This window comes from Neofelis nebulosa, chromosome 1 (assembly GCF_028018385.1).
Source record: "Neofelis nebulosa isolate mNeoNeb1 chromosome 1, mNeoNeb1.pri, whole genome shotgun sequence".
Classification (NCBI taxonomy): domain Eukaryota; kingdom Metazoa; phylum Chordata; class Mammalia; order Carnivora; family Felidae; genus Neofelis; species Neofelis nebulosa.
The window spans coordinates 98,326,566-98,347,488 of NC_080782.1; the positions used below are offsets into that span (position 1 = coordinate 98,326,566).

Below are 20,923 nucleotides of genomic sequence, written 5' to 3' on the forward strand. Positions count from 1 at the left end.
TCCCCCAATATACTGACCTTTAGGATATAACTGCTCTTCATAAGGATTTATATGTGGAATATAACTTTTTGATTCTTAAAATTATGATGGTTAAATGCTTTTGAAGTATGTACTTCTGTAGATATTTGTATCACTCTTGTACCTCTCTCACTTTAATGCCCTGTATCGTTTTCCAACATCTAATAAGAAATAGTATGATATAGTATATAACTTCATTTCATTCACGTCCTTCTTCTCTTGAAATAAGGCTTATTTTTCCAGTTGTGTAGGTATTGACCTCACTTAGTTTTTTCTTTGCCCTATTCTTTTAATCACCAGTAACATATTAAAACATAGCTGTATAACTAGGATAGGAGTTGTAAGTTACTGAAGTGAAGAATAAATATGTTGTCTTTCTAAATAAAATTCTACAAATGTCACAGATTATCACAGAATTTGTTTTACTATGTGTATATTGATCATCTTTCATTAAAGTTACTGCTTTATAGGTAAGGATTAACTCTTCATTGAATCCTGTGCTCTAATTGTTATTTAAAAGTATTAGCCTCTTACTACATTATCATTGACTACATATGCAGTTATAAAAAGGGGAAATTTTTGTTTAAAAATCCTATCTACATTCAGCCATGTCAAAATTCTCTGCTTTGTCACAGCAGTCATGGTTTATAACATGATTTCTTAGGTTCCTAGTCCACTTCACACTTACATTCAAAAATACCATCCCATATCTAATTACAGAACAGTAAGTCTTTCTGTTTACTGTGATTATCAACCTGCAGTGTATACAGTTGTCAACTGCAATTTTATTTGTTTGATGAAACCTTGTCTTTAACTCAAGCTACATGCTTTTCTCAATTTCCTTTCCCTAGTTTAGCTATATATGGTGGTCAGAGATTCATGGTTTTTTTATATGCAGTGGGATTTGCATTGCCAGAAGCACTGCTTTATTCCTGTTTGCCTACGACTTTAATGTCGGTAATAGTTTCTTTACATCTGCTGTGCCCCTCGTAGAAAATATCAAGGAAGCCAAGTGCTGTGTTTTGTGGGTTCTCTCCTCGTCTCACTGTAGTTCTGAGCTAAATACTCTCCTTAGCCACTTCTCACTACTTTGGCTCTTTTGTCATTTGGATCCATTTTGCTCTGGCTATCCTGGATCTTCTGAACCGGAACTATCTTAATAACACACATTTATAATGTCAGTCCCTACCAAACTTCTTACCTGTAATTGGTTGTCCAAATTGGACTTTCCTGGACTAGGCCTAATTTTGGTTTTTGTAAAATAAGTAACTAGGCAGAAGACGGATGCTAAGAGGCCAAAATACCAGTCAGTCAAAGAATTCATCTTTTCTGGCTGAACAGTGTAACGCAACCTTCAGATATTGCCCAAATTGATTTTGGTCCTCTGCTCACCACATCCCTCTTCTTCTCTACTCACCTCATCTAAATTAGGGATGGATGCAGAGGATTTTGCCCTCAACTAGTGAAGGTATTCTGGTCTTTTGTTTTTTTAAACCTATCTTGGAGCAGAAGTGATTAGCAGTGGTAATCAAACATGTATCCCTGTTATTTCACCTGAGGCATGACTCCTCTTATTTTCCAGAAGTAATGTTAAAAAAACCAAACTGGTACAATTTTTCCAACAAGGATTTATAGTTATTACATATAATTGCAGAGTTATAAATGTGTCTTTTTGAGAAAGATGTACACACATTGTTTTGTGATTTACTTGAAACATGAGTTAAACATTCATAATTGGATGTTTCTTTTTCCTAAAATGGAGAATTTTTTTCTTCAAATATGTGGAAAATAATAGGAAGCTTCAGTCGAAAAGAGGAATTTGATGAAGTGTCTTTCACAAGATTGATTCTGCAAGAAACACCATATTTCTTTTATCAATAACAAAAATATTTACAATAGCTTCAACTGATGCAAGAAAATTTTATTGCCTCTTGTTACCTATACTCAAGTTTATAAATGATACTCTGTTTGTACACTTGTTTTGTGTTTTGTTATAGATTCACAGGAAGTTGCAATAAATGTTCAGGGAAGTCACATATACCCTTCACTATTGCTGCTGCATTGTTAGTAATGGTATCTTGTATAATTATAATATCCAGACCATGAAACACACTACAGACCTTATTTATATTTCATCTGTTACACATGTACTCATTTGTGTGTGTGTGTGTGTGTGTGTGTGTGTGTGTGTGTTTGTATATAGTACGATACAATTATGTCACATGTGGAATGTATAACTACAACCACAATCAAGATGGAAAACTATTCCATCTCAAGACTGTCTGTGCTACTTCTTTGTAGTCCCTGACCTCCACCCCTAAATCCTAAGTAATTAATACTGTTTGAAGGATCATACAGTATGTAATCTTTTGAAATTGGCTTTTTCCTTGAGGAAAATAATTCCTTGAGGTCCACTAAAGTCATAGAGTCTATCAACTTTGTTTCTTATTATTGCTGAGCAGTATTCCAGGTATTCCATGGTATCATAGGTGTAACCACTGAAGGACATTTGGACTGTTTCCAGCCTTTATGAAAAAGGCTGCTATGAACATTTGTAGACAGTTTTTGCATGAACATAAATTTTCATTTTTCTGGGATAAATACCCAAGAAATTGCTGTGTTGTATTAGTACATTTTTTTTTTTTTAAAGAAAACTGCCAAACTCTTCCAAAGTGGCTGTACTATATTACTTTCCCACCAGGGATGTGTGAATGATTTGATTTTTCCACATCCTCACCAGCATTTGGTATTATCGCTTTTTTATTTTAGCATATAGCTGTCACCTACATGATAGATGTGTAATGATATCTAATTGTGCTTTTAGTTTCGATTTACTAACAACTATAATGTTGAATATCTTTTGCTTATTTGTGTCTATATATTCTCTTTAGTGAAATGTCTGTTCTTCTCACTTTTTAATTAGACGCTTTTTCTACTTTTAAGTTTTGAGAGTTCTTTGTATATTCTAGGTAAATGCCCTTTGTTGGATATGTGGCATGGAAATATTTTCTTAGTCTGTAATTTGTCTTTTTAGCCTGTTAACAAGGTCTTTCACTGAGCAACAGTTTTTAATTTTGAGAACATCTAATTTATGGCTAATGCTTTCTTTTGTGAATTATATTTTTGGTCTCAAGTCTAAGGCCTCTTTGTTTAGTCCTAAGTCCCAAAGATTTTCTATTTTTTGTCTAAAAGTTTTGTGGTTTTATGTCTATCCTTTAAGGTGTGATCAGTTTTGGGGTGCCTGGGTGGCTCAGTCGGTTAAGGGTCTGACTTCAGCTCAGGTCATGATCTCACGGTTTGTGGGTTCAAGCCATTGGACATATTTGTGTGGGTCTGTTTTGGGATTCTCTTTCGATCCATTAACCTGTGGTTTATCCATTAACCTATTTGTTTACAAATACCACCCTGTCTTGGTTACTGTAGCTGTAGAGTAAGCTTTCATTGTGGAAGAGTGAATCCTCTCACTTTCTCCTCCTCCTCCTTTTTTTCTTCTTTTTTTTTTTTTTTTTTTTTGGTTTGTTTTAGCTTTTCTACTTCCTGTGCCTTTTCATAAAAATTGTAAATTTGTCTAGGTCTGTAAAACACCTTGCTAAGTTTTGATAGGAATTGCATTAAACTTGTATATCAGTTTGGAGAGATTTGACATCCTTACTATGTCAGGTCTTCCAGTCAGTGAACATGAGAAGTCTTACAGTTTATTTAGGTCCTACTTCTTTCATCAGCATTTCATAATTTTCAACATATAGATCCTGGAAGTTTTGTTAGATTTCTACCTGAGTATTTCATTTTCTTTGAAAATATAAATAGTATTGTTTTTAGTTTTGGTTTCCACATACAGTATTTTGTTATCCAATATGGAAGTACATTCAGTTTTTTGTGTGTTGATCTTGTAACGTGCGACATTACTGAGCTATCTAGTTTCTAAGATTTTTTTGTGTATTCCTTCTGGTTTTCTACAGACACAATCATGTCATTTGTAAGTAGAGACAGTTTTATTTCTTTTCAATCTGTATGTCTTACTTCTTTTTCTTACCTGATTGCTCTGGCTAAGACTTACAGTATTGTGTTGAATGAGAGTGGTCAGAGTGGACATCTCCATTTGTTTCTAATCTTAGGGAGATAGCATTCAGTCTTTTGCCATAAGTGTAATGTTAGCTGTACGTTTTTTGTAAATAGTGTTTTTCAAGTTGAGGAAGTTCTGTATTCCTACTTTGCTGAGCATTTTTACCATGAATGGGTGTTGGGTTTTGTCAAAGGCTTTCTCTGTATCGTGATAAAACCATATGAGTTTTCTTCTTTAGCCTATTGATATTGTGGATTACATGGATTGATTTTTAAATGTTGAACCAGCCTTGTATACCTGCTTATTCACTTGATTGTGGTGTATAATTGTTTTCATATATTGGTGGATTCTGTTTGCTAATGCTTTGTTGAGGATTTTTGCATCGAAGTTTATGGTCTGCAGTTTGCTTTTTTTATACTGCTTTTGTCTGTTTCTGGTATCAAGTTAATTCTCATCTCGTAAAATTGGCTGGAAAATATTCCCTCTTCTCTTTTCTTAAAGTATTTGTGTAAAGTTAGTGTTAATTCTTCTTTAAATATTTGATAAAATTGCCTAGTGGAACTATCTAGGTTTGAAGAGTTCTATTTCTTTTTTATTAAGATTCAATTCCTGGAGTGCCTGGGTGGCTCAGTCAGTTAAGTGTCTGAGTTCAGCTCAGGTCATGATCTCGCAGTTTGTGAGTTTGGGCCCCGCGTCGGGCTCTGTGCTGACAGCTCGGAGCCTGGAGCCTGCTTTGGATTGCGTGTCTCCTTCTCTTTCTACCCCTCCCCCACTTGTGCTCTGTCTCTATCAAAAATAAATAAATGTAGGGGCGCCTGGGTGGCTCAGTCGGTTGGGCAGCTGACTTCGGTTCAGGTCATGATCTCACAGTCCGTGAGTTCGAGCCCCGCATCGGGCTCTGTGCTGACAGCTTGGAGCCTGTTTCAGATTCTGTGTCTCCCTCTCTCTCTGACCCTCCCCCGTTCATGCTCTGTCTCTCTATGTCTCAAAAATAAATAAACGTCAAATAAAAAAAAAATTAAAAAAAAAACAAAAATAAATGTAAAAAAAAAATTAAAATTCAATTCCTTTCATGATTGTAGAAATATTAAGGTTATCATTTCAGTTTTGGTGGTCTGTAGTTTTCAAGGGATTGGTTCATTTCTCCTAAGTTGTTGAATTCATGATCATTATGAACAGTATTATAAAATTGTTTGTGAAATTTTTTTCCTTTAATGGTTGCAAGATATGTAGAGATATGATCTGTTTTGTTACTGATATTAGTGATTTGTGCCTTCTCACTTTATGTTTGTCAGTTTTACTGGAGATTTACCAGTTTTTTAAAAACTCAGCTCTTTGTTTCCTAGATTGTCTCTGTTGTTTTTTTTATTTCTAATTTCTTTGATTTCTGATCTTATTTTTATTATTTCCCTCTTCTTGTTTTAGGTTTATTTTGTGCTTCTTTTTGTAGGTTCCTGAAGTAAGAACTTAGATTTTTAAATTGAGATCTTTCCTTTTTCCTAACATAAGCATTTACTGCTATAAATTTCCCTCTTGGCATTGCTATAACTTAATCCTACAACATTTGATAGGTTATATTTTCATTATCATTTATCTGTGTGTTTCTCTGTTTCTTTTGAGACTTCCTTATTGACCCTTTGGTTATTTACAAGTATGTTGTTTAATTTCTAAGTGGTTTAAAGATTTCCCTGCTTATTTTTAGTATTGGTTTTTAATTTTATTTCATTATAGTCATACATGCACTATGTGTTATTTCAGTTCTTTTAATTTAAATTTGTTGAGATTTTTGTTTGTTTTGTTGTTGTTTGACCCCGGTTATGGTATACTATGATGAATGTTTCATGGGTGCTTGAAAAGTATTTGTATTTTTCTTTCTTAGATAGAGTGTTCTGTAAATGTCAGTTAGATCTTGTTCGTTGATGGTGTTGTTTGTTTGTTTGTTTGTTTTATATCTTTGCTGATTTTTTTGTTTTAGTACTTCTACCAGTTGCTAAGAGTGAGGTATTAAAATCCCTGGGTATATGTGTGGATTTGTCTCTCTCCTTTTAGCTTTATCAGTTTTTGTGTTATGTATTTTGAAGCTCTGTTGTTAGTACATACACATTTAGGTATTTTTTTTTTCTTGTTGATTATTTTATTATTATGTAACATCCTTCTTTGTCTCTAATATTTATTTTTTTGCTCTGAAGCAGTATTAATATTGTCACTCCTGCTTTTTCTGTCTTTTTAATGTTTGCCTGATAACATTCTTTTCCATCCTTTTATTTTGAAACTCTCTGTTTGATTTTGTTTGAAGTGAGTTTCTTGTGGGCAGTATATTGTTGAGTTGGCCCAATCTCTGAATCTCTGTCTTTGAGCTGGTGGATTTAGACCATTTATTTTTAAAGTAATCACTGACACCCTAGGGATTAAGGCCCAGATTATTATTATTTTTTATGTTTATTTATTTATTTTGAGAGAGAGAGTGCAAGCAGGCTAAGGGCAGAGAGAGAGGGAGAGAGAGAAAATGCCAAGCAGGCTCCACACTGTCAGCACAAAGCCTGACTTGAGAATGAACTCATGAATCATGAGATCATTACTTGAGCCAAAATCAAGAGTCGGCTCTTGACTTAACTGAGCCACCCAGGCACCCCAGGCCCAGATTATTTTTTATTCATGGAATTCATTGCCTATCCTTAGTCATTCATCAGTAACCACAAAACACAAGTCAAAATCCTTCCTTCCTCCTTCCTCCCTCCCTCCCTTCCTTCCTCCACTTCTTACAGCATGACAACTGAGTCCTGAGAGAAGGATTTCCTAAAAATAAGCTTTTCAAGAAGCCCACGTGGAAGCTGGTCTTAGGTTCCAGAAGGCCATTGCTGCCATATTCCTTTGGTCACAGGCCCAGCCCAAATGTAGTGTGGGAGGCGACTGCACAAGAGCAGGCTCATTGGAGGCCATCTTTATGTCTTTCTCCCCTGTCTATATTGAGGTATAGTGGACAGTTTAAAATTGTATATATTTAAGGTGTGCAGTTTGATGATTTGATAAATTTATACATTGTAAAATATCCACCATAACCAAGGTCCTTAACATATGCATCACCTTACGTAGTTACACTTTTCTCTTTCTGTCTCTTTTAAAAGTCCGATGGATTTCTTAACATGTTTATTAGCACGTTACCATTTTACCTCCATGTAAAAGGAGACTTAACCATTGTTACAGTAATCTCTGAACTACCCTAAAGCCCAGTTTGGCAAACTAATGTAGTTACCGTTGGTTCCAGAGACAGCCAGTATACCAAAATTAGAGTGCCTATAGATTATTTTAGGTATAGCCAGCCCTGGGTGAATGGATCATTAAAGAAGCTAGAAATCTTATGTCAATTGAGCAATAGCAAAAGAACTTGACATTGGCCAGATTCTTTCATGGAACTCTTCTTTCTGAAAAAATGAAAATCTGCCAATTACGGCTTTTCCTTTCCCTCTCCAACTTATCTACATTTGATTATAAAGGAAATTGATTCAACTTTAGTTTAGTAATATATTCATTATTATAATCTGAGAGTTGCTAAGCCTCCCCAGACTTCCATTTTACCTAACTTCCATTATGATACCCCAAAATCACAACTTGTTTTAAAAACAGTAAGACATAAGTAAGACCACATCCTGTTGTGTTCCCTAAGACTCCTTACCTACCTCCCCTTCCTCCCAATCTGTGCCAAGATCCTGACTTAGCCTCAGTCTTGTCCTAGTCAGCATTAGAAAAAACTGAGAGTTTATTCAGATATTTTAAACAGAGGTACCATTCATTTGAGTGACCCCTTCCTAAGGGAACATTTTGAAAGATAATACTCATTTAGTTTAGTTCAGGTATTTTGAGGGGTGTCTTTACTATATAATCACACCTTATATATGGTCTTCTAAAATTATTCCTGACAGTTGTAATTCATTGTTACAAGGTAAAGTACATGATTTATGGCCTTGATAAAGATGTGGTTTATGGATTCCACATCATAGTCATCAGTGTACTGTATGCCTTTGGCTCCCAGTGGCATGGTCTTCTTGAAGCCGTGTCAAGTGTTTATTTTCATGTTCATGCTCCTCTACTGGAATGGAGGACAGAGACCTTCTCTTTTCATTTTTATATCCCTCGTCCCTGGCATCCTATAGACATACATTAAGCTTATTTAAATGAATTGGGGCTGGTACATGGGAGAGTCTGATCTTTGGCTCTAGTTACATCAGAGTTCTGTTTTGATAGATGAATTGAGGATTCTTGCTCTGTAATAATGCATAGAATAATAATAGAAGTTTTTTGGGGCCGCATTGCTTGAAGCTTATTTCATTGACAATACTATACTAAAGTTTTCAAAAAAAATTTTTACAAGTAAAAACATTTCTACTTACTGTGTTTTTGACCTTACTGTTTATATTCATTTCATCTTGTTTAATTAATATAAGCTATTCTCAAAGCAGGTCCATAAGGAAGAAATACGAATCATATATCCAATGAAATGTGCCTGTCACTGATTTTTCACATGTATTCAAACTAACCAGATACATAAGATAATTTAAAGGCAGTGATTACATTTCAGGGTATAGTATGATGAGCAGTGAAGTAAAGTCATGACCCTCTGTCTGAAGTTTTCAGCAGTGTCTCGTTAGCAAAAGAATTACAAGTTCAACAGTAGGTTTTCACCTGAAAAAATAGATGTGGACAGAGAGCATCCTTGTGTATTATGATTCTGATTTTTGTTTATTGTGTGAGAGCTATAACAAAACCATTGGGGAAAAGGAAGAAGGTACTGGGAGTTATTTAAGTTTGTATTAAAATATAATATGATTACCATTAAGTTATGTCTTTCCTTTTTATTTTAGATGAGCTAGGTAAGAAAGCTTATTAGGAAAAGTTCAGGATTTGTACCCATTTAACCAAAGGTATTTGTCCAAACACTATTTTTTGGAAATAAATGTTTAAATGATCTGTTTTTTTTTGAGAATAGTTTAAGGAGATAAAGCTTCCTACCACCTTAGGAAACAGACCTATTTGAGGGCCAACATCTGGCACTAATTTATTTACCTTCCTGTTGATTGGTTTCTCAGTGAATGATTTGATTTTTTTTTTATGATTCAATATTTTACAGTCCAGCTTTGAGTGCTATATTTTAAGTCCAGAAATATCCATGAGAATAAATATTCTTGTGTTTAATTCTGTTGTGTCTGTCTTCAAGAGGAATAGGCAGAAGTTCAGATTCAGAGGGGTGCCAGGTTGGTAATTTGGCTCAAACTGCATGGGGAGAATAATCTCTCTCCTAAAATGAAGCACAAGGATAAGTAATAACTTTTTATGCATGATAAGCATCAAAAATATGAACCTGCTGGTCTTTGCTTTTCATTTTTCTTTACCTCTGTCTTTCAGTGAGAACCTCCTGCAGTGTGCACACGATGTGATCAATAACTCAATAACTTTTTTCATGCAGTAATTATCTCCATGTGATATTATCTGAACAGTGTTTTTCTTTATTACTCAGAAGATGCAGGAGATATTTATATAACCAGCTGATCCCATTTTGGATAAAGGTGCTTTGTGACAGCAGGAAAAATAGTTTATTTTAAATGGCCTTTTTAAATAAATGCTCTATGAAAAGCTTTTCCAGCTAATTTTCACTTAGTCTGAGAAGGTGATTACCAAATGATCAAAAACTTGCACTCTGAATATTTTACAGTATGATAGTCATTCTTTCTGACTTCTTATAATCACAGTTTAAAGTATCGAACTGTTTAACATACCTGTAATTTTTTCCTGATTCCTCTCAATCGTTTTAGATATTTACAGAGGCATAAACTAAACACATAAGTTCTACCATGTCTGCGTGTCTCACAGAGATTTTCATTATAGGCAGAGATCCTTCAAGAGTCCCGGATGATGATCCCAGATTGCCAGCGCAGGTTGGAAGCTGCATATAGTGATCTTCTGCAGTTATTAGTAAGTAAAAAATTCTCTGTATTCTGTTTAAAAATTCTTTCAGTCCAATGCATGGAAGGCCAAATCTTAGTATTCATCACTGTCAACTAGTTAGGGACTATTTTGTTCACTTGTCCTGTATACCAGTATATTTTAAAACAGTTGATAGAGATTAAATTGTGTTTTAAATTATGCCTCCAGTGGAAGTACTATATCTAACATGTTTATTCTGTTTAAACTTAGTTAATTAAATATATTTGAGTTACCATGGTAGATATTCATGGCACTAACATTGTCCAGCAATATCTTGAATTATTTAGTTTTCATACATAAAAGTCTTTTTTGGCACATTTTTAGTGATAAGCAGACTATTTAAAATTTTGAAAGATCCAAATGTTTCAAATGAATTTTTAAAAAGATCTAGAATTCTTTTAGAGTCAAACCTAAATCCATTTGAGAGGGAAAAAAAGCCTTGTAATATAGGCAGTCCTTGGATAACACTGTTATCATACTTGATAGTGTAAATGCTTTGTGATACAGTGGCAGAATCATTTTATAAAGGATTCTAAGAATAATTAAAAGTCCTCTTATTTCTTTCTTAATAAAGATAACTGGATAATACTGTATTCAAGACAATTGTTATTGCTGTTTGATGATAATTTGATGAATTCTAACATTTCCTTTACTAATCTCATTTTACGTTTCTATTTCTTGAGCTCATATTAACTAGCTACATAGCTTTCTCCTGAGTTATAATTGTCCCTTACATAACAAAAGTATGGTGAGAGATGATCATATGTATTCTTTGAAAAAGAATGACATTTGTTTTCCTACCCAAATAATATTAGGACTAAATCTGCAAGAAAAAACAAAAAGAGAAGTGTTTACATTTTACTTTAATTTTGACACAGAAGTCCATATTTATCTATAGGAACTTTTTAAAGGCAGGGTAATTCTCCTTAACAGACAAAAGTAAAGCTGTGATTTTAAAATAAAAGATAGATGAAAGCAGAAAATAATTACTATATTAAAATACTCCTTGAGACAGAAGCACCATTTGTATTTTCTGACAATTTAAATGCTTTTTTCTCTCATGAGTATAGCAGCTAAAAAAGTAATATAAATTGCTTGAAAAAATTACACTGTCTTTGGATGATATATTTGTGATTTGGATGTATCCAACAATATTTCTACCCTCAAAGAGCTTATATTTACCAACAGAGAACAAAGACCTGTTTAGGTGTCATGTAGAGGTTTAAGAAATTCTTACCTGCAGTCTGAGTTAAGCAAATTCTTACTCCTTTTGCTTTAAATTTTCATATTAAATAAACACACATACCTGTTCCCTCTGCTCTACAACTATTTGTACAGCTCCCAACTTTTATTGACCTGACATGAATAACTAACCATGGCTTTACTTAATTTAAGTAAAAATCAAACATGCAAATTGACTTAGATGATATTATTTCGCTTATTTCTTAGCATAATAATATTAGCAAGAGCTTGATGTATAAAGTATCAAGAAAAGATTCACTCAGTCAAAAAATAAAAGATGTTAGTACTTTGTTTCCTTGTAGTACAACATACAATACTCATTAATAAGCAGACAGTTCAATTTTCTAATTTGAAGATGATACTTGACTCTGGTGTGACACCACTAGCCTTCTTGGTCGTTTTGAGTAGTTGGAAGATTAATTTGGTCTGAATGTTTCTATATATGTAACATTTTAGTAAATCATCATTTTTTTTTTTTTTACTTTTAGTCCACTCATAATCCTTTTTGTATAGTGACATGTTGACAAAATGAGAATAAAATTTTGTATTAATTTTTTTGAGGTTTTTATTTAATTCTTTAATGCCAGTAGCTGTAGATGACCATGTTTTTCACTTACTCTGTGAGAATGCTATGTAGTGAAACAAAACCAAACCTATTTTTCTTCTCTTCACTATAAAGGAAGAAAGAACATGGGAAATCTTTGAAATTAAACAATATTTAGATGGGGATTGGAATCATTTTTGTGTTAATTTTTGAGATTTTTATATTGTTGGTTTATATTTGAGGAAATCACAAAGGACTAAAGCTGAGAAGGAGAGATCTAATTTTTATTATATTTCATTTCAGGAGAGTGAAAAAGACTTGGAAGAAGCTGAGGAATATAAGGAAGCACGCTTAGTATTGGATTCAGTGAAGTTAGAAGCCTGAAGTTTTTCTGTACAGGGTGTTTTTTTGTTTTTTGTTTTTTTTTTTCATTAAATCCTGGGATCCATTCCACAATTCATTATTTTTGACCACTGCTGTATGTTCAAGTAGTAGGAGAATGTGATTCTTTTTATGCAGTTGCATATATTTTTCTTTGCCTAATTTAACGTGTCAAATAAATGAATTCGTCTAATAAAATTGTTTATATCATACTTTACACCATATTTTTAATTAACCTTTTATCATTAAATCATAGACATTTTTAACAGAGAATTAAAATCTGTCAGGTTCTCTTTGAAGTCTAAGTATTTTGCTTCCTAAGTATGGATTCAGTTAAAAATAAGATACCTTTCTTTTAGTTAAAAATCCAAATTTTAAACAGTTTATTCTAAATAGGGTACAATTCCTTCAAAAGAAAGAAGCTCTCTGTGGATAAGGCCTCACATATTTATCCTTTCATAGTAGTCAAAGTCTAACATTTCCATTACTGTTAACCAATGGAAACATTTAAGTCTTTTCCCAGAAAGATAGATTTATACAAAAAACACCAGTGGTTTAGGTCTTCAAGTAAAATTCTTATGAACAAAGAATTGAATTGTATTTTCAAGGAATAATAGCTATTGTCAGTGGTGTACTGGGAAATGTTTAACAGATCTTCAAAATGGAAAGGGAACCTCTGACTTTGGTGGTATAAATACTCCCACTGTGATTAATTTCAAGTTACTAACATGACATCACTGAGCACAAAGTTGGGAAGATATGAGCCAGCTCCAGCATACACTGGCCATAGCCAAACCTGGATTATCTTGATTGACTAGAAAAGCGTATCATTTTATCACAAAGTATTTTTTCCAGTACAGTTGTAAACCAATGAATTACTTAATCATTTCAGTTTATTTTCTAAAAATATATGACAACTCATTTAACCTCCTATTTCTTGAAAATGTGTATGAGCCTTATATCACCAGTCTAGCATGAACAATGATCTAAAGAACTAAAATAGTAATAATAGCATTTAAACTTTAAAACTCGTAACTGAAAAAAAAACAGAAGCTGAATTTTTGCTGCTATAAGATACATACTTGTAGGAAGGTTGATCTGATTTTGGAAGTCACCAATCACTAGAAACCATAACGTTTATTGAACCTATCAAAAAGAGAAGAGAAAAATAATACTATTCTGTTATTTTTAAAGGGTACTATTGTTTTAAAGCACAGAATGCATAATTTTTTAAATAAAATCTTTATACATGCAGAAAATTACTTCATCAGGGAATAACATACATCAGAAGCATTTCTAAATTGAAGTGTCATCGCCTTAATATTACATGCCATTTTTAAAGTATACGAGGTGGGGAGGGGAAGAATGAAGAAATGAAAACATAATTACAATGTAAAACTTTATACTTAAGGCTTAATATTAGAGATTTGAGTAGCAGAAGAATTGAAATTCTAAATTATTTTGTGGTTGATATTTAGCATCAGAATAGGTTGGTTTATGGGAGAGGGAAGGGACCATATTTAGTTTTCCAAATAAAATATCATTTAAAAGGCATTTTACCATTTCTGAAATGTAAAACAATCTCATTTCAATCTTCTGCCAAATACACAAATATCATACATATTCATAGGAAAAAATACTGGTCCCTCCAGAAAAAAAGTAATACTGAAGGGGAAGTTTTGCAGCCAGGACCCAAATATTGGTTGCTGAAAAAAATTATTTTCTTGCCAAAAAGCCTAAGAAAGGAGAAATTAACAAGGTAGATGAAAATAAGTATACCTTTAGTGAATTTCTATCTCAGCTATAGATTTTATACTGGATCTCTCTCCAGACACTGATCAGAAGCAGCAAGAAGCTTAACATTCTGTGAAGGTTTATTCCTGGAAAATTTTGACACATCCCAGATAATGTTTTCACAGCCATGGAGAGGCACAGTAAGTTAAGAACAGTTGTAATTCATTCAGTGTCAACTTGTTTTTAAGCTTTGATTTAAAACCTTACAACTTTGGGACAGTTGGGTGGAAATTCCCAAAGGTAATATTGCCTTTTTCTTTCTCCACCAATACCTGACCCCAACCAATATATAGCAGTTGCTTAGTAAACACTTGTAGAATAGGTAAAAAGCAGGAACATCTCTAACCTCTGGAGTGATAGAAAGAATGCTATGAAGGATACCGTTACATCACAAACACACTTAACAGTGATTTTCAAACTATTTTTACCACAAACCTCAATAAGAAACACGTTTTCCATTGTGACCCAGTACCTACTTAGAAGAGTCTATATATACGTAAAACAAGAAGTCCTCTTTAATATGTACAATTTCTCAGTTCTCTGTTTCATTTTATTTTATTTTATTTTATTTTTTTAAGACAGCACAAGTGGGGGAGGGGCAGAGAGAGAGAGACACACACAGACTCTGAAGCAGGCTCCAGGCTCCCAGCTGTCAGCACAGAGCCCGATGCAGGGCTCGAACTCGGGAACGGTGAGATCATGACCTGAGCCAAAGTCAGACACTTAACTGACTGAGCCACCCAGGCACCCGTTTCATTTTTTTAATAATGATTACGACTACCTGCTATTGGGTTGTGAAAAATACTACCCTAATACAATAATATAAAATGCTTCTACTTATAAGAGTTCTCTCTCTCTCTCTCTCTCTCTCCATTTATTTATGCTTAAGGATATTTATCCTATATATAAATAAATGGTTACAATATATATAAACAATTGTCCCTGTGAATGTGTGCAAAGTTATACAGATTGCAGGTATAAAGTGTCATTGTAACATGTAATCATCTAACATTTGTTAGGTACCTTTAGTCCTTGCACAGACTATAATACAATGGCTTTCATAGAGCAAATAGGCAAAACAAAGACAAGTGACAGAATTGAGTAGTAAACCTAACTTTTCTGTATTTTTCTGCATAGCAAAAGGCATATCATTTCTAGGTAAGAATGTGCATAGGATAAAGAAGTACAAACATAGCCTGTGGAATGAGTTAAAGTAACCATATCCAGGCTGGTTTTAATGCCATTGAGCATTTCCAAGTTCTAGCATTTTCACTTGGACATTTTTGGTCAATGGGACTGGGCTTTTGGGATGTTTATATTTTGGATGAGTATTAATGTTTCAAGAGCTGGGTTGTCTTTTATTATATTTTGTACCATATTAATTGCATAACCATTAGTTATGCAAACAGTTCCTTGGGAAGAAATGGAACTTGTGGGAAGTTTAAAAAAACTGCTAAAATAAGCACATGTTTATTTTATGAATAAGGAAGGCTGGTTGAAACAATATATTTTAATGTTCATTTAGCATCTCTTGACTTTCTGGTCAGGAACATTCAAAGCCCAATATTTAAAAATCGTCTCTATGCCTATACCTGTGCAGTGAATCACTTCCAAATTGAGCAGTCAAACCTGGTTAATCTAAATTACTTTGCAAACTTCATTACATTACTTGGCTTTTTAAAAATCCTATCAAATTTAATAAGGACATATCCTACAGCTGGTTATCACTTAAATCTTATTATTTGGTCATTTAGATAAACCAAGGACAGATTAATCCTTACTTTGATGGCAACTTAGGGCCTTTTAAATGTCAGTGTAAACTTGACATGTATATTGAGCAAGCTCTGTGAAGCATTTGGCATTAAAGGGTTAATCAGATAATTTAGTCCTTGAGACTCTTTTGAGTGCTTTTAGCTGGAAAGAAATTGAATGGTTGAGAAATGGTGCACTATGAAACAAGTTATAAGTATTAGTGTACTTGAAATTTTCAAGAGTGCTTCATAAAAATCTATATTGCACTCCACTATTCGTCTTATTGCTCTTATAATACGAGAGGCATTTGTTCATGTATTGGACTGTTGCACTGAAAGGTATAATTAATTTATGAAACAGTAGATCAGAACCTTATATTTTGTTTATTGCTTTCTGTTGACTGCTGGATAGTTGACAAGTTTCTTTCAACATCTTGGGGGAATTAAGAGGTTAATATTTTTAATGCACAAAGAGCCCTTTCAAATTAAAGAATCCCCAGTATAAAAAATAAAGGATAGAAACACACAGTTCATAAAAGAAGAAATACAAATGGATAGGTTTTTCAAAAATGTTTCACTTCAGTAACCAAATTCAAATTTTAAAAACAATGAAGCAAATTTTTAAAAATATCTGTTGGCTGGGTGTGATATAGTTTTTACCAAAGACACTACTACATAAAGGATGAAGTGTGAAATAGTGAAAAAGTGAAAAAGATCATTTTCACTGTATGCAGTTGATATGTACTAGGGAAACACAAGAGTCACCTGTAAAGTAATTAGAAGAGATGAGGTAATTAAAGTGGGTAGCTGCAAAATTAGTATATGAAACTGTTACGAGTTGAATTATATCTCCCAAAAAGATATGTTGAAATCCTACCCCCCAGTACTCAGAATGTGACTGTATTTAGAAATAAGGTCCTTGCTGGAGTGCCTGGGTGGCTCAGTCAGTAAAGCGTCCGACTCTCGGTTTTGGCTCAGGTCATAATCTCAGGGTTTCATGAGTTCAAGCGGGGCTTAGGGCCCTGTGTTGAGCTTCCTTGGGATTCTCCTTCTGACTCTCTCTGCCCCTCCTCTGCTTGCACTGTCTTTGTCTGTCTCTAAATAAATAAACTTCAAAAAAAATTTTTTTTAATTACATCTTGCTGATGTAATTAGTTGCAGTGAGTTCATAACTAGGGTAGGCCTTTAATCTATGACTGATGTCCAAAAATAACGTGAGAGAGAAGGCCAGATGACAACATAGGTAGGGATTAGATTTATGCAAGCCAAGGAACACAAAAGTGACACTAGAAGCTAAAAGAAAGGAACGGAACAGATTCTCTTAGATTCCTTGAGAGGGTATGGCTCTGTCAACACCTTGATTTGCGACTTCTAGCCTCCAAAACTGTGAGACAATACATTTCTGTTGTTTTAAGCCTCCCAGTTTGTGACACTTTGTTATAGCAGTCTAAGAAACTAATACACAGAACCTAAGCTTTGATATATGCCAGAAATAACCAAAAGTGCAGAAACGAATCCCTACTGAGTCATAGAGGACAACATTTTAAAAAATGACTTGTACTATATATGGAAAGTTAATGTCAAATGTGTTTTATTTCTATGTCAGTCTGTAAATCCGATGAATTAAATACATCAGGGTTGGGGGAAGATGAGAATTTTAGGAAATTATTATGAAATCCAATTTAAAAACTGGGACAGGGATATGAAAAAGAATAGTAATGAGGGAGAACTAGTTTTGCTCACTATTAAAAGTTTGTTTTTACAAGTTGCAGTAATTAAATATATGGTAAAAGAAAATAAGAGAATAGAACCCAGAAGTAAGCCCAAATATATATTTATGAGAATTTAGCATATGCTTATGGAAATTTCAGAACCTTGGGAGAAAGAGAATATTTAATAAATCATATTGGGATAACTGGCTAATCAATGAGGGGTAGAAATAAAGCTGGATCTCTATTTCCCTTCTCACACCAAAATAAATTTTAACTGAGTCAAAGATTTCAATATAAAGAGGAAAAAAAATTGAAAGGTAGAAAGAAGAAAACATTGGTGAAACATTAACAGTTTTTTTCGTTTGTTTTTGTTTTTTTTTTTAAGAGAGAGCATATGGGAGCAGGGGAGAAGGCAGAGGGAGGGAGAGAGAGAGAAGGAGAGAGAGAGGGAGAGCGAGAATCTTATGCAGGCTCCACACTCAGCTAGGAGCCTGACTCATGGGCTTGATCCCACCACCCTGGGATCATGACCTGAGCTGAAGTCAAGAGCCAGACGCTCATCTACCTGAGTCACCCAGGTGACCCAAGATTAATGAAATTTAAATTGATATTATGCAGTGAGTGTGTAGGGAAATAGGAAACCTAATACACTTAGTGAAAATATTTTAAAGATGTAAATTTTCCACAAATTAATATATAAATGTAGGGGCACCTGCATGGCTCAGTCGGTTAAGCAAGCATCTGACTTCAGCTCAGGTCATGATCGAGCAGTTTATGAGTTCAAGCCCTGTGTTGGTCTCCGTGCTGACAGCTTGGAGCCTGGAGCCTGCTTCAGATTTTGTATCTCTGTCTCTCTCTACCCCTCCCCGTTCGTACTTTGTCTCTCCCTCTCCCTCTCTCAAAAATGAATAAACTTTAAAAAAATGTAAATACATAAATGTAATACCACAATTACCAAAATTAGAGAGAGAGAAAAAATCAAGAAAATCCAAGAAAATCTTAAAAATGGAGAATTCGTAAGGAAGAGAGGATAATGTAGGAAATGGTGCAGATGGATGTCGAAACTTAAAACTACTGCATTTAAACACTGAAACTGGCACAAGATTAAACTCAGTCAGTAGAGGGGAGCCTGGGTAGCTCAGTCGGTTGAGTGTCCAACTCGATTTTGGCTCAGGTCTTGATCCCAGGATTGTGAGATCCAGCTCCGCGTCCTGATTAATATTCTCTCTCTTCCTCTACCCCTCACCCCCGTCTTGCTCTCTCTAAACAAACAAAGAAACAAAAAAACAAACTCAGAGGAGTCCGATAGAAAACCCAAACAGGCCCCAAGTATGTATAAATACCTAAGTACCTGGTAGAGGTAAAGGATGGATAATAAATAAATGGAATTAGGCAAGTCTCAGTAGTTACCTACTGAGAAAAATAGATTTTTATCTCATCCCACACAACAAAGCTTAAATGGATTAAAAAATTACAGTTGACCCTTGAACAACATGGGTTTGAACAGTGTGGGTCCACTTATACACGATTTTTTTTATACAGACAGTACAGTACCATAAATATATTTTGTCTTAACGATTTTCATATTTGGTTTTCTCTAGCTTGCTATAAGAATACAGCATATAATACATAAAACATACAAACTACGTGTTAATCAACTGTTTATGTTATCAGTAAGGCTTCCAGTCAACAGGTTATTAGTAGTCAACTTTTGGGGAATCAGAAGTTCTATGCAGATTTTTTACCACATGGGAGGGAGGTATCAGCATCCCTAACCCTGATGTTGTTCAAGGGTCAACTGTAAATTTAAGCAACAAGTATTTCTTGAGCCTCTACTATTAGCCAGACACTATAATGGAGCTTGGATGAAATAGTAAGCAAGACAAGCAAAGATCTCTGCTCTCGAGGAACATACAACTCATGAAGACTGCCAATAAATATTGGCTGTGTAGCTAATAACAATCCCCAAATTATGTTGCAGGACAGATCTGTACAGACACTAAAATCATTAGTTCTTTCTACATGACTACCCCCTGGACACTGCACACACTGGTTCCCTCTCTGCCATAGCTGTCCTAGGAATTCTGGCTACCACCACCTCCACCACCATTACCACCAGAGAAAGCACTACATTCTCATCTTTGCTCCGCAACACCAGTTCCCACTGCAAAGTCTAGGATGAGTGTTTCTGATTTGTGGAGCCAAGGTTATAGGTCTACATCCTCCCTTTGGCAAGTGAGGCAGAGAAAACAAGCATGAACATTTTTCAGCATCTATCATGCAAGGCTCTGCCCCTGCAACACTTGCGGGTAGACGGGTGGTATTCAGATGCTGAAAATAAAAGACGTGGATGATAAGAATTGTAAGACAGGAATAGCATTGCTGACACACTTCAAGGACAAGATGGAGGGGACACTTGAAGGATGGTGGGATGGAAGTCAGGAAGGCAAGCAGTTCTGACAGTGCTCCTTCGTGTGGTGCATCTAAGAAGGAAGTCAAGAGAACTAGCAAAGTTACTGGCCTGAGTGGAGTGGAGGGCTTGCTGGACTAAAGAGTCATGGAGACAGGTGGTCAGGCTAGGTTTTAAATGCTCTTGGAAGCCAAGCAGGAAGCTTGGGCTTTAATAACCCAGGCCATGTGGAGACTCAGAGGTTTTTGAGCAGCAGAGTGACCTCATGTCTAAGAGTGTTTCACTCATTTATGTATCAAATCTTTGTTGTGCAAGGTAGTAGGAATAGAACGGTGAACAAGAAAAGGCATAGTCCCTACCCGCAGGCAACTCTCAGTGGGGCAAGAAAGACAAACAGCAGACAAGCAAATACAATATAGCATGAGAAACAGAATAAGAAGACCTAGTACACAGGGATGGGGGTGCTCAATGTCAACTGTGGGTGATGGAAGAGGCTTCCTCAGGAAAGTGAAATTTAAATTGAGACCTGAAGTATTCCGGCCAGAAGAAACAGCAAACCACGTGGATCCTCACAATTTAAAGCTCACCCCCAGGGTTCCATAAACGGGATGCAAGTTATTAGTGTTGTGTTTAAGAACATGCACTATATAGAGAGTGACACTGCATGGATTCTTCCGAGCTCTACTCTGTCATATGAGCGCACTATGTGAACTTGGACCATCAACTTAATCTGAGTTGTCATTTCCACAGTTATAGAGGCAGGGTGATGACATTACCAGCCTCAGATGATGATGCACACTGGCACTTTATATAGAGCCTCACACACAGTAAGTCCTTCTACCAGGCAGGACCCTACCAGGAAAACAGAATCCAGGCGTTTCAAAGGGATTTTAAGAGAAATTCCGAAGAGAATTTAATGCAGGAATTTAGTTTTGTACGTGATGGGAAAGGAAAAAGCTGAAAGTCAAATAGGAAATGGTAAAAACAACAATAACAAGAACAAAAGGGAAATGGTAAAGCAACCAGAGA

The 20,923-nt window shown here is 34.8% G+C and overlaps 1 protein-coding gene across 1 annotated transcript in view; it reads left to right on the top strand.

Annotated features, from left to right (window-relative positions):
* TBCA (tubulin folding cofactor A) overlaps nt 1–12,444 on the top strand; it is a 78,502-nt gene extending 66,058 nt beyond the window's left edge. Inside the window, exons 3-4 of the mRNA XM_058729057.1 lie at nt 9,962–10,048; nt 12,150–12,444. Of these exons, the coding sequence (XP_058585040.1) occupies nt 9,962–10,048; nt 12,150–12,230 (168 nt within the window). The 3' untranslated portion in view covers nt 12,231–12,444. The remainder of the gene's footprint in view (nt 1–9,961; nt 10,049–12,149) is intronic.
* The last annotated feature ends 8,479 nt before the right edge of the window (nt 12,445–20,923 follow it).